Source organism: Phyllostomus discolor, chromosome 3, assembly GCF_004126475.2.
Source record: "Phyllostomus discolor isolate MPI-MPIP mPhyDis1 chromosome 3, mPhyDis1.pri.v3, whole genome shotgun sequence".
Classification (NCBI taxonomy): Eukaryota; Metazoa; Chordata; class Mammalia; order Chiroptera; family Phyllostomidae; genus Phyllostomus; species Phyllostomus discolor.
This window is the reverse complement of record NC_040905.2, coordinates 104,621,262-104,633,865: the sequence shown is the minus strand read 5'-3', so window position 1 is coordinate 104,633,865 and position 12,604 is coordinate 104,621,262. Positions and strand designations below refer to the sequence as shown.

General features: G+C 43.1%; 1 protein-coding gene across 4 annotated transcripts in view; it reads left to right on the top strand.

Annotated features, from left to right (window-relative positions):
* Nucleotides 1–12,604, top strand: part of SNX29 (sorting nexin 29) — a 574,556-nt gene that overhangs the window by 55,536 nt on the left and 506,416 nt on the right. The window contains exon 1 of one of the 4 annotated variants that reach the window (XM_036020920.1): nucleotides 8,270–10,056. The exons of 2 other annotated variants lie outside the window; for them this stretch is intronic. In XM_036020920.1, coding sequence (XP_035876813.1) covers nucleotides 10,047–10,056 — 10 coding nt within the window. In that variant the 5' untranslated portion in view covers nucleotides 8,270–10,046. Of the gene's footprint in view, nucleotides 1–8,269; nucleotides 10,057–11,121; nucleotides 12,016–12,604 lie in introns of those variants that run through there. One more of the 4 variants, XM_036020921.1, reaches the window with a different exon arrangement.

Here is a 12,604-nt window from a genome sequence, read left to right as displayed (position 1 = left end):
CATGCTGTTGCAAAGGGTAGGAGCTCCTTCTTTCTTTCTGCTGCATAGAATTCCATTGTGTAAATGTACCACAGTTTTTTGATCCATTCATTTACTGATGGGCATCTAGGTTGCTTCCAGCACTTAGCTATTGTAAATTGTGCTGCTATGAACATCGAGGTGCAAAGGTTCTTTTGTATTGGTGTTTTAGTGTTCTTAGGATATAGTCCCAGCAGTGGAATTGCTGGGTCAAAAGGCAGATCCATTTTTAGTTTTCTGAGGAAGTTCCATACTGTTATCCATAGTGGTTGCACCAGTCTGCAGTCCCACCAAGAGTGCACTAGGGTCCCCTTTTCTCTACAACCTCTCCAACACTTGTTGTTTGTTGGTTTGTTTATGATGGCCATTCTGACTGGTGTGAAGTGGTATCTCATTGTGGTTTTAATTTGCATCTCTCTGATAGCTAGTGATATTGAACATTGTTTCATGTGTCTTTGGATCCTCTGTATGTCCTCCTTGGAGAGGTGTCTGTACAAGTCCTTTGCCCATTTTTTAATTGGGTTGCTTGTCTTCTTAGAGTGGAGTCATGTAAGTTCTTTATATATTTTGGAGATTAAACCCTTGTCTGAGGTATCATTGGCAAATATGCTTTCCCATACAGTTGGTTCTCTTTTTATTTTGATACTGTTTTCTTTAGCTGTGCAGAAGCTTTTTATTTTGATGAGATCTCATTTGTTTATTCTTACCTTTATGTCCCTTGCTCTAGGGGACATATCAGTAAAAATATTGGTGCTTGAAATATCTTTGATGTATCTTTGAAATATCTTTTCAAAGCACATCTGTTAGTTCTAAGGGGTGGGGCTTTAGCCCCCCCTGCCCTTCCCGCCCCCCATGCTGGGCAACCCTCCTTGCTACACTGCCGTGCTGCCAGTCAGGGACGGGCCAGAGAGGGAAATGATGCAGCTCACCTGCTCATCTCTAGCCCACTTTCCAATAAATTCTTGTGTGAGACTGGGAGTTTCTCCCACCTTAGCAACTGCCCACGTAGTCCACAGTCAGCTGTGAGTCTCAATTTTCCATTTAGTTGGCCCCACCCTTGTAGTCCATAGCCTCGTGGCGGGTTCTTACTGGTCTGATTGTTCTGTTTGACTGTTTCTTTTAATTCCTTGTTTGTTGGAGCTCCATGCAGTTTGGTTTTCTGGCACTTCTGCTTGTTTATTGATTTTAGATTGGTTGTTATCTTCCTTTTGGTTGTGGGAGTAAGCAAAGGGTTTCTACCTATGCCTCCATCTTGGCTAGAACTGTCTGTACTGTTTGATTAATTGACTCAACACAGACTGGCTTGCTTAGTGTTTGCTAGATACTCACATCGAGCAGCTCCTGTGACCTAGGGAACTGGTTAGACTCTTCATATTCATTAGGTAATTTTATTCCTGAAATGACTTTGCATAGTGAGTGGTAGTGTCCCCATTTTACAGATGAAGGAAATAAGGCTCAAAGGAATGAAATAATTTCCTTATGCCTTAGAACTAATGAGTAGCAGAGCTGGGATTCCTACTCAGGTCCACATATTTGTGCTTCTAAAGCTTCTACTTTTATCCATAATGGCACATTATTTCCAGAAAGAGGACTCTCTGAGAGATCATAATCCTCCTCATTTGAATTCATGAGTAAATTAAGCATCAAATTTTGAGCAAGTTATTACCACTCAGCGCCAAGGTCAGCAAAGTATTGATATGTACCCCCTCCTATTTTTTAAAATTATACTTTGTTTATGCTATTACAGTTGTCCCAAATTTTCCTCCTTTGCCCACCCTCCTCCTGTTTTTGTAAAGGAAGTTTTATTGGAACACAGCCACATGCATTTATGTACTTACTGTTTATGGCTGCTGTTAGGCAGAGTTGTGTCTGAGACCATCTGGCCTGTAGATTCTCATGTAGTTACTATTTGGCCTTTTACAGGAACAGTTTGCCAACCCAGTCTTAGAGAACAAAGGACAGGGGATTCTACTATATGTTACCATCATACCATATTTAATTGTCTGTTTTACTTTCTCTTGACTTTTTAGCTCCTATCATAGTGCCTTGAAATACATAATTTCTCCAATAAAAATACAGTCCATGAATATAATTTGGTTGGAAGAAAGGGTGTGCATGGTACTATAGTTCACGATTCCTGAGTTACCTTATATTAGGATCACTCCAGAGTGCTACAAAGGACTGATTAATTTTTGAGGAAAAGAGCAAATATTAATTTTTAAATTAATTAAAAGTGACAAAGAGCTCTGCATAAGCTTGGCTTGGAATTGGTGGGTTTTGTAGCCATTGGAAGCCCAAGTAGCCAGTAGAGAACACAATGCAGAAAAATGAACTAGCTTCCCTTCTGTTGGAGAAAGAAGAAAGGACTATTGCAGTCAGTGGCTTTCTTAGTACATTTGGGCTGCTATAACAAAATACCACAGACTGAGTATCTTACAAACAACAGCAATTTATTTCCTATAGTTCTAGATGCTGTGAAGTTGAAGATCAAGGTGCCAGCATGGTTAGGTGAAGGATCTCTTCCTGTGTCATGCTGGTACCTTCTTGCTGTGTGCTGACATGGTGGAAGGAGTAAGGGATCCCTCTGGAACCTCTCTTATAAGGGCACTAATCCCATTTATGAGGGTTCTACTCTCATAACCTAAGGGTCCTCCCAGAGGCCCCACCTTCTAATACAGGCATCTTTGGGGGTTAGGATTTCACTATTCAGATTATAGCCGTGGCATACTCTTGGAATTTGAAGTTCTGGTTAATTAATAATACATTATCACCAGGTTACTCTGTGATGGCAGTTTATTACAAGGTGACAGGCATGATTAAGAACATACCAGAGACATACTTGCTGTAGAATTTAAGTTGAATCTTCCTCATCTGTTCAGCAGCCTTTAGCACCAATGACCCTCTGAATGCCACAGCCTTTTGGCATACTTTCTACTTCTTTGTTGACCCATTTTGGCATATCATTTCTACATATTCAATTAATGTTATTTATCCTCAGATTCTTTTGCTATCTCTTGTTTCTACATACACTGTCTGAATTCTTTGGTGAAAATTGTTCTCTTTGTGTTATTACTCTGTTATCCCTCCAGCAGATCACTATCTTGAGCTCTTTTTCTTGAGTGTCTCTGTTTGGATGGACTACAAGCCTATCAAAGTTTTCAAACCTGAATTTCATCATTTCCCCATGTTTGCTCCTGTGTTCCTTGCTTAGTGAATGGCTCTGCCCTTCACCCAGGCTCCTGGGCTTCCACCTGGCCTCCATCTTCCCCTCAGCCTCAAACCAGTCTTTTATACAGCACCGTGTTTTGTCTCTGAGATGGTTCCCTAATTCACTCACATTTCCTCCATCCTTAATGGGTTTTCTTCTCTCTCCCTTAGTTATATCTTTCTGCCTTCACTCTTGATCAGCACAGATATCTACTCTGCATATTATAGTCAGAGAGAGGGGTCTTAAATGACCAACTTGTTCTCTCACCCCACCCCCTACTTAAGCTCCCTCCTGGTTCTCTGTTATAGTTGGAAAGAGCACACACTCCTTGACATGGCTTCCAAGGTGTGTCCACCACCAGCTCTGTCTATCTCTGCTTTTCCTCTGTACCCCACCACACACCCAGGGCACACATGCAGCCAACAGGTTAAGACATTGTTACACTTCTGTCCAGTTGATAAAGAAATGAGGACCTGAACCTCACAGGTCCTCCTTTTGCCATGGTCCCTGCCTTGAGACCCTCAGGATCTTCCTAAGTGTTAATGCTGGACACTGTGGGGGAGAGGGTCTTCAGTACTATTGCTTTTCCATTGCTCAGTGCCTCTGGCCAATTTAGGTGGTTAAACCCTATGTTTAGAACAGTACTTCTGGTATTTGCAATCCTGAAGCTCTTCAAGTTGGGAATTATCCTTTGTTCCTTCTCTTCCACTGCCCTCCTTCCTCATCCCTAGCTGAAAGAACAGCTGCTGAACCTTCTGTTTTCATTCTTTTAAAAATTGTGATAAAATATACATAAAATAAGAATGACAATTTTAAGTGTACAATTCAGAGTCATTAAGTGTGTTCACATTGTGTAACCATTACCTCCATGCCTCCCAGAACCTTTTCATCTTCCCATAATGAAACTCTGTCCCCATTAAACAACAGCTCCCCATCTCCTCCTCCCCACAGCTCTCAGCCACCACCATTCTACTTACTGTCGCTATAAATTTGACTTTTTTAAGGTACTTTATATGAGCGGAGTCATACAATATTTGTTCTTTTGTGTCTGGCCTATTTCGTTTAGCATAATGTCCTCAAGGTTCATGCATTTGTAGCATGTGTCCGAATTTCCTTTTTAAGATTGAGTAATACACACACACACACACACACACATCACACAATTGTTTATCCAGTCATCTGTCAATAAAAACCTGGATTGCATCCACCATTCACTATTGTGAATAATTCTGCCACAAACATTGGTGTACAAATAACTGTTCAAGCCCTTGCTTTTGGGTATGTAGACCCAAAAGTGAATTTGCTGGGTCATATGGTGATTCTGTGTTTAATTTTTTGAAGAGCCACCATACTGTTTTCCATACTGGCTATTCCATTTTGCATTTTTACCACCAATGCACAACAGTTTCAATTTGTCCACACCCTTACCAACATTTGCTTTTTTTTTTATGCTAGCCATTTGATGGTATCTCATTGTGGTTTTGGTCTGTCCTCTCTTGAAGTTTCAGGCTTCTCTCAAAGAATCATTTATGAGCTTCTCCCACCCTCAATTCAGCTGGACTCTGCCTTTCCTGTAGGTGCCCCTCCTACAATCCTTAGTCCTTCTCTTAGCAAACCTATGTATAGCACTATTTTTTTTAATGCTCACCTTGGGGTATGTTTATTGATTTTAGAGAGAGGCGAAGACAGAGAGAGAGAAATATCAATGTGAGAAACATGGATTGGTTGCCTCCCATATGTGCCCTGACTGGGAATCAGACCTGCAGCCTAGGTATGTGCCCTGACCAGGAATTGAACCCACAGCCTTTTGGTGTAGCCAACTTCAGTGATGCTTCAACCAACTGAGCCACCTGGCCAGGGCACACTACTTGATTTTTGACTCTGTGTCTCAACGGTTAAGGACTGGGACCTTCCTCACTCATCAGTGTATGGCAAGGTTGTTAGTAACCAAAAAACTGAGTTCACAATAATGACTCAAGGACCCAGACTGCAGGCCATGCTGCTCATTCTCCTGGGCAGCTGAACCCCACCGTCTTCTCTCTGTACATGTTCACAGTTCATTGAAAAGCAGGTGATATTAATATACCCACAGCTGTAAAACTAGAGAAACCAACTTCCTTGATTGTCAGTGGGGATTTTTGAAAATGGCGGATTGCATTCAACTCAAAGCAGAATTTTGCTTCATTGGGTCACCTTGGACAACAATTTCATTTCTGTAGAAAATTAATTTTGGAGAAGCTGCATGTGCCAGGAGAACCCTGGGCCCATCATTTTGGTAGAGGGGAAGTCAACTCCCCCACCCTGGCATCCTTATAGTGTTTTCAGTTCCTCCTTTGGGTTTCTTTGTTGTGTTCATGAACTTGCAAATCAGCTATTTCTGGTGAAAGAGACTTTTGAAGGATGTCTGTGGAAGGTGCTAAGAAAATACTGGTCCCTTCCCTGGCTAGTGTGGTTTAGTTGTTTGGAGCATCATCCTGTAACTGAAAGGTTGTGGGTCTGATTTCTTGTCTGGGCACATACATGGGTTGCGGATTTGATCCCCGGTCTGGGTGCATGATCCCCAGTGTAGGCATATACCACCCCTGGTCTGGGTGCATATGGGAAGCAACCAATTGATATTTCCCTCTCACATCAATGTTTCTCTCTTCCCCTTCCTCTGTCCCTTCTTCTTTCTCTCCCAAGGAAAAAAAAAAAAAAGAAACAAAAGAAAAAGAAAAGAAAAATCTGAGCTCCATCTAGGCATGGTGATAACAGGGACCTGCTGGTCTTTAGGGTGGGAGCCAGAAGCCAGAGGTCTGTCTGCCACAGGCTTCTGTGTTAACTCATGAGTTACTAGATTATGGGGATGTTCACAGGGTCCCAGGGAGAGTCCTTGACAGCTGGGGTGGTGAGGCTTGAGCCCTTTACTAAGCTGGCTCTTTACTAAGCGGCACGAAACTGTTCCAGCTTATTAAGACCTAATATTGCTGGACTGATGCTTCCTAGCTGAAGGTGACCTTCGGCTCTTTCAAAGGTGTTTGATCCCAGTGTGTTGTAAATTGAGACCCAAATTTGGCCTTACAGTTGTCTGTTTTTAATCCATAATTATCCAGCTTATTGGTTCCATGGGTCCTTTGCTTTGCTCCTCACAGCATGAAAATGGCTTTTCAGCAGAGGGTGGGGTACTCCCTAGAGTTCCCCTAGAGGAAACAGGAAACTCCCCTGTTCCCACAACACATTTTAAAAATCCAGTTTCTTTGGTGCTAGAGAAGGTCCCCACTTTTAAATAAAGGAGGTGCTGAAGATTATTGTATAATGTGGGTAAATGCCAAGTGTACTCTATTAGAGCATGAGACTCAGACCTCAGATGTTCACAAGAGCCAGAGACATGACAGAAATCAGTGAATCAGGCGAGTTGACAGGCACCAAGCATAGTGGAAACTGTGAGTAACTTGGATAAGGTAGAGTAGTCTGGGGATATAGTCTGTCTGGTGGTTTAGGAAGAAGAGAAGATAGATTTTGATGACCAGCTAGCAATCTGCCATGGGTGGATGCTTTACTTTTCTGTATAGAGTGGCCAGACAGCTTCTTTCTAGGGACATTTGAGTAGAGACCTAAGGAAATGAGGGAATTAACCATAGTGTTATTGGGGGAAGGAATTCCAGGTGGTTAGTAAGTTCAAAAGCGTATACCAGCCAGTTGCCTGTCGCTCTGAAATGCATTCTCTGTCCTTCCCTGCAGACTCTATTTCCAAGGCTCTCTTGCCCATTGTCTTCCATTTTGGTTTGGCCAGCAGGAGGTGGTAATGAGTTCAGAAGGTGGAAGAAAGAGGGAAATAGACTGTTTCTTCCTCTCACTTCTGCCTTAGGAGGCATCTCCAGCAGTGCCTGTGCTTCCCCCATAGTCTGTGGGGGCCCCACATGGCCTGCTGTCTGGGTGCTCCTCTTCTGCTCCCCTTTCCTTCCAGGTGCCTCTGCCATGGTCCAGCGGTTGCCCGGCAGCCCTGGTAACACCTGCTCTTTCTTTTGTTCCTCTGACTCGAGGGATGGGTTGGCTTTCTGACATCAGGCCTCATTTCTAGGCCTCATTATCTCCTCATTATTTGATTTTTTTAAAAAGCTTTTCCAAGATTTTTCTAACAGGTGTCATGTATTAAAAACCTTTGGTAAACTGCCTGGTATAATCTGTTTTCAGGGCTGGGTAGGCCCTGAGGTGGAGCAGGCTTGGCATGCTGGAGGAACAGCCAGGAGACCAGTGAGGCTATAGCAGGGTGAGTGACAGGGAGAGTGGAGCACAGTGAAAGCAGAGAGGTGGTGGAGGAGCCAGGTCACACATGGGCAGTCAGTGGCAGCTTACCCTTTTTTCCTTGCTTTTTTTGTGACCTCCATCTACCCCCACCAAGATAATTGGCATTTATTCTATAGAGTCAGTATGGATGTTTAAGTTTAAAATTTAAATCTACTGAAGCCTCCCAAAGTAATCCAGTGTCTCAGATTTATTGTACCTTTATTTATTCTTTAAACATTGATCAAGTTTTGAATTATATACTTTAAAATGGTTAAGATGGTGAATTTTATGTTAAATGAATTTTACCACAATTATAAAAAGATAGCCCTGGCTGGGTGGCTGAGTTGGTTGGAGTATCACTCCATACACCAAAAGGCTGTGCGTTCGATACCCAGTCAGGGCACATACCTAGGTGGTGGGTTTGACCCCAGGCCAGGGTGCCTGGGAGAGGCAACTGATCAATGTTTCTCTCTTGCTCTTTCTCTCTGGAGAGAGTTATTGTTCTCTCTCTGTCTTTCTCTCATTAATAAACACATCCTTGGATGAGGATTAAAAAAAAAAGACACAAGCCCTGGCTGGTGTAGCTCAGTGGATTGAGCGCGGGCTGCGAACCAAAGTGTCGCAGGTTCGATTCCCAGTCAGGGTACATGCCTGGGTTGCAGGCCATGACCCCCAGCAACCACACATTGATGTTTCTCTCTCTCTCTATCTCCCTCCCTTCCCTCTGTAAAAATAAATAAATAAAATCTTTAAAAAAAAGACACAAGGAGCTAAGTTACCTATAATTGGCAAGTTTAAGTTTTCTCTGACTGAAAGGGAATTAATTTAATGACAGTTAATTCCAGTTGCAGAGAAATAAAGGCAGTTCCATCTACACACACACACACACAAACACGTACAAGTACAAGTATCAGTGTAAAATGGTGCAGCCCATCTGGAAAGTAGTTTGGTGTGTTCTCAAAAAGTTAAACAGAATTAACTACATGATCCAGCAATTCCATTTCTAGATGTATACCTAAAAGAATTGAAAGCAGGAACTCATACTTGTATATCTCCATTCATCTAAAGCACTATTCACAGTAGCCAAAAGGTGGAAACAACCCAGATGTCCATTGGCAGATGCACGGGTGAACACAAATGGTGTGTGCATACAATGGGATATGACTCAGTTATAAACAGAAACAAAATGCTGAAGCACACCATAACGTGAATGGACCTCAAAAACATGCTGAGTAAAAGTAGCCAGACATAAAAGGACAAATATTGTATTGTTCCACTTAAACAGAGTATCCACAATAGCCAAATCCCTAGAGATAGAAAGTAGAATACAGGTTATCATGGGTCAGGGAGAGAGAAAAATTGGGAGAGTTATTGTTTAATGGCTATGGAGTTTCTTTTGGGAAGGACGAAAAGGTTCTGGAAATGGATGGTGGTGATAATTGCACAACATTGTGAATGTACTTAATGCCACTGAATTATACACTTAAAATGGTTATATGATAAATTTTATTATGTACATTTTACAATAAAAAAGTATCAAGTTTACATGTTTTGTGTAAGTCTTGATTATGCATGGTTCGTGTTTAACCAAAGTCCCTGTGTCCTAGTGCCAGGAGGCAGTCTTGTGGCTGGTGGGGGATGGCCACGAGACCAAACTACAACCTTCATTGGAAACTCTGATTTGTGGTTGTGTTTGTATCTTGGATCACACTTTGGGGTATGGTAGAATTTGGGAGTACCTATGCTCACCCAGGTCTTGGGCTGGAATACTAACACACTTGGTTTACCTTTTGCTTCTGCAAATGTTGATTCTGTTAGTTTCCTATCTAAAATTCATTTCCCCCTTTTTCTTTGGCTTAATAGAACCCGATTTTGATGGGGCTTTGGGATATCCTTCTCTAGGTAATGGATCGTGACTGATTAAGCTGGTCTTGAGCTTCTTTTCTTCACTCCCTTGTGGTTTTCAGGGATTACTTATCCCAGGGATATAGAGCTGGCTTTATCTTGTCCTCTTTCTTCTTGCCAATTGTGGATGTGACAGTCCTCTGAGATAGTGAGGTGAAGGTCAAGACATTGGAGATCTGCCTGTGACAAAGCCTTTGAACCAGCTCTCTACTCCAGACTAAGTATGTGAGAAAGACAGCCCTTTCTTCATTTGCAAGGAGCTTAGCTCTGTAGTTGGGGTTCTTGCTTCTTGTTGAGCAATTCTTTTTGTTGTTTATTTTCAAGCGATGCCTTGGCCCCTTCAGCGCACACAGGCATTGCCCAGTGCCTGGAATGTTGTCAGTGCCTGGAGTGCTGTCAGTTTCCATAAATGGTTGTCAGATAATTGAAGAGTGTACCCTCCCTCACTGCATTAGGCTTCTTCTGTCTATAAGTGACAGTCACACAGACATTAGCAAAAAAGGGCATTTATTGATTCAAGTAATAAGCAATCTAGGGTTTGAGCTGGTTCGGGGCTTAGCACCTCCCACATCTGTCTGTTTCTCTCAGCCCACTTCTCCCTGGGTTCCCATCTTTCCTAGGTGGGCTTGCTCTACACTACAGGGGGAAAATGGTCCTAGGTAGGTCCAGATTTACAAAATTATTAGAGCTCCTGCCTCTAGAATTGTGGTTGTCAAGATTCTTCTTTACGAGATGAATTTGTATTTCAGGCCATGGATCTCTGTCACAACTCCCTAGCTCTGCTGTTGTAGCAGGAAAGCAGCCACAAATAATATGTTAAACAAATGGGTGGGCCTGTGTGCCAATAAAACTTTACTTGCAAAAACAGGTGGTGGGCTGAATTTGGCTCTTGGGCCATTGCTGACTTAGGTTCTAGGAGGTGATAAGGCCTTTCTTCTACTGGTTCAGGTAGAAGTTGAGGGGAGGACCCTGTGGTCCAGGGCTGGGACTGGGATGAGGCCGGTGAGGTACTCACTTCAGCCACAAAATTTATGGGAATGTTGCTGGTGGAAATAAGGTTCTTCCACAGAGTCATGAGTAAAGCATTTTGGGGACTCACACATAGGAGGATGAGGTGTAGTGGTAAGATTTATTGCAGTAAAAACCAAGGACTGTCCTCAGGTGCTTGGTGTCACACCCAGGACCAGGTGGCTTAGCTCTGTTTTGCTGTGGAATAAGTCGTGGGCCTGCCTGGTGAGCATAAGTGCCCACCAGGAGGGCCAGGATCCAGAACTGTAATGTTGCTGCCTAGGACTCTGGTAGTCCAGCATAGTGCCTGCTCTCAACTATGCTCGGCTGGCACTGTGCAGCTGCACCCAGGCCTGGGTTTGGAGCTGTGCAGCTGCTACCAAGAGGCCTTTGATGAGCTTTGATTGTATTTACCGTGGGCTTGGGAGAGAGCAGGCTTTCTTTCAAACTAACCAGTCTCTTTCCTAGTCCTTCATGGACTTGTGCTGGGTCATTTCCCCTAACCAATCCAGTCTTTTCCCCAGATTGTCCAGGTTAGGCTCTGCCCCTTTATGCCACCATTTTGGCTCCTACTATGCATGCCTCCAAGTTCTGCTTTATCATCTTGGTTTCTACTGTGCATGCACCTAGCAAAGGAATATCTCCCACTCTTCCCCAGATAAACACGTGACTGAGTGTCCCCTGGGGAGATTCTTCCTGCCCGCCCAAGGATTAAGTCTACCCAGCAGAGATAGGATTCGGCTGACTCCTGGTGGGCCTCCGAATGATATCGCTTCCTAGTGACTTAGACTTAATGTTCAATTCCCTTTGTTCCCTCCCTTAACTAACCAGCTACCTATGCTAACAGGAGTACTATAAACTCAGCAATCAAGGAAAATAATATTTTCATGCAATATTTCAAAAAATCAAGACTAATACCCATATACGCAAAATATCAAACAGAGCTAAAATGAGGGTGGGGCTTGTGGGGTGCTTCAAGTCTGCTGTCGCCAGGTGATTGCCAGCCTAAGTTACCTGCCCACCCAGGTAAGGAAGGGAAGGTTGGGAGTGCGGGAGGCAACTTCTAAGAGAACACAGTTCCCCTAGGAAAGGAGGGTGCTGCTTTTACAATAGAAGAAAGGGTTTTCTTCTGGGGTGTTGTGTGCCTGCCTTGGTGCCTTGGCACTCAGCTCCTTTCATGTGTGCTTTATTTTCTCGTTTCTTTTTCTCCTCATAGAACCGCATTTTATAGATGAGGAAGATGAAGAACAAAATAAGTAGCCCGAGGTCACACAATATGAACTAGAATCTGAGTCAAAGTTATGCTCTTCTTTGGTCTCCAAAGCATGAATTCTTGAATTCTTGGCATCACTTAAAGTTGAGGCCTGTTAGAAACTTTGCCAAAGACTCTGTGTTATTTATTAGTTATCTTCTGTTAATGAGTGGCCCCCAGGTTGCTTGCCTCAGTAACCCCCGTCCTGGCTTTTGTTCTGGTTAGCAGATGGCTTTCAGAAGTTGGGAGAGCCAGAAGCCCTCACCCGCTTTTGGAATTAGCCCCTTGCTTCAAAGCAGTAAGAGATCGGTGTATATTTCCAAATTAAATTATGGACACAGCAAGTGTTAAGTGGCAGGTGAGTTGAACTTTAAATAGATCACATTAATTCTGGCAGTGGAAGCGGAGCCCTGCTGGGATAATTCTTATCATCATCAGCATTGCTCTGGCAAGCTCTAGAAGGATTCTGTAGTGGTAAGCAATTTGGGAAATTGAAAGGTGAAAACACATCTTAAAGTGTTTATGTGCATTCAAGGTCAGAGAGAGGTGACTGCAGTTTTCAGGAAAGAGAGATTACAGATGAGAGTCCAGATGTTGTCTGGTGTGTTTCAAAACAGGTTTGTGGGCCGGCGCACTAGAGTATTGCTCTCACCAATTCCCCGTGTTCGGCTTCTGAGAGAGGCTTCAAGTGGGAAGAAGGCTGTTACTATCCTTGTGCAGTTTGGGTTTGGGAAGGTTGTTCTGAGTCAACTGCTCTGTTGCTGGTTTTCTCGGTTATTCTTGGGATGTTTATTGTAAATGATGCCAGAGATTGGCATGATCCACACATATGTATGCACACTTATCAGTATATAGACATTTAGACGCTGTTAACAGAAAAAGGGAGTAAGCAATACAAATGCTCTCATATAAGAAGGTAATTATTAAGTAAACAATGGCTAGTCATC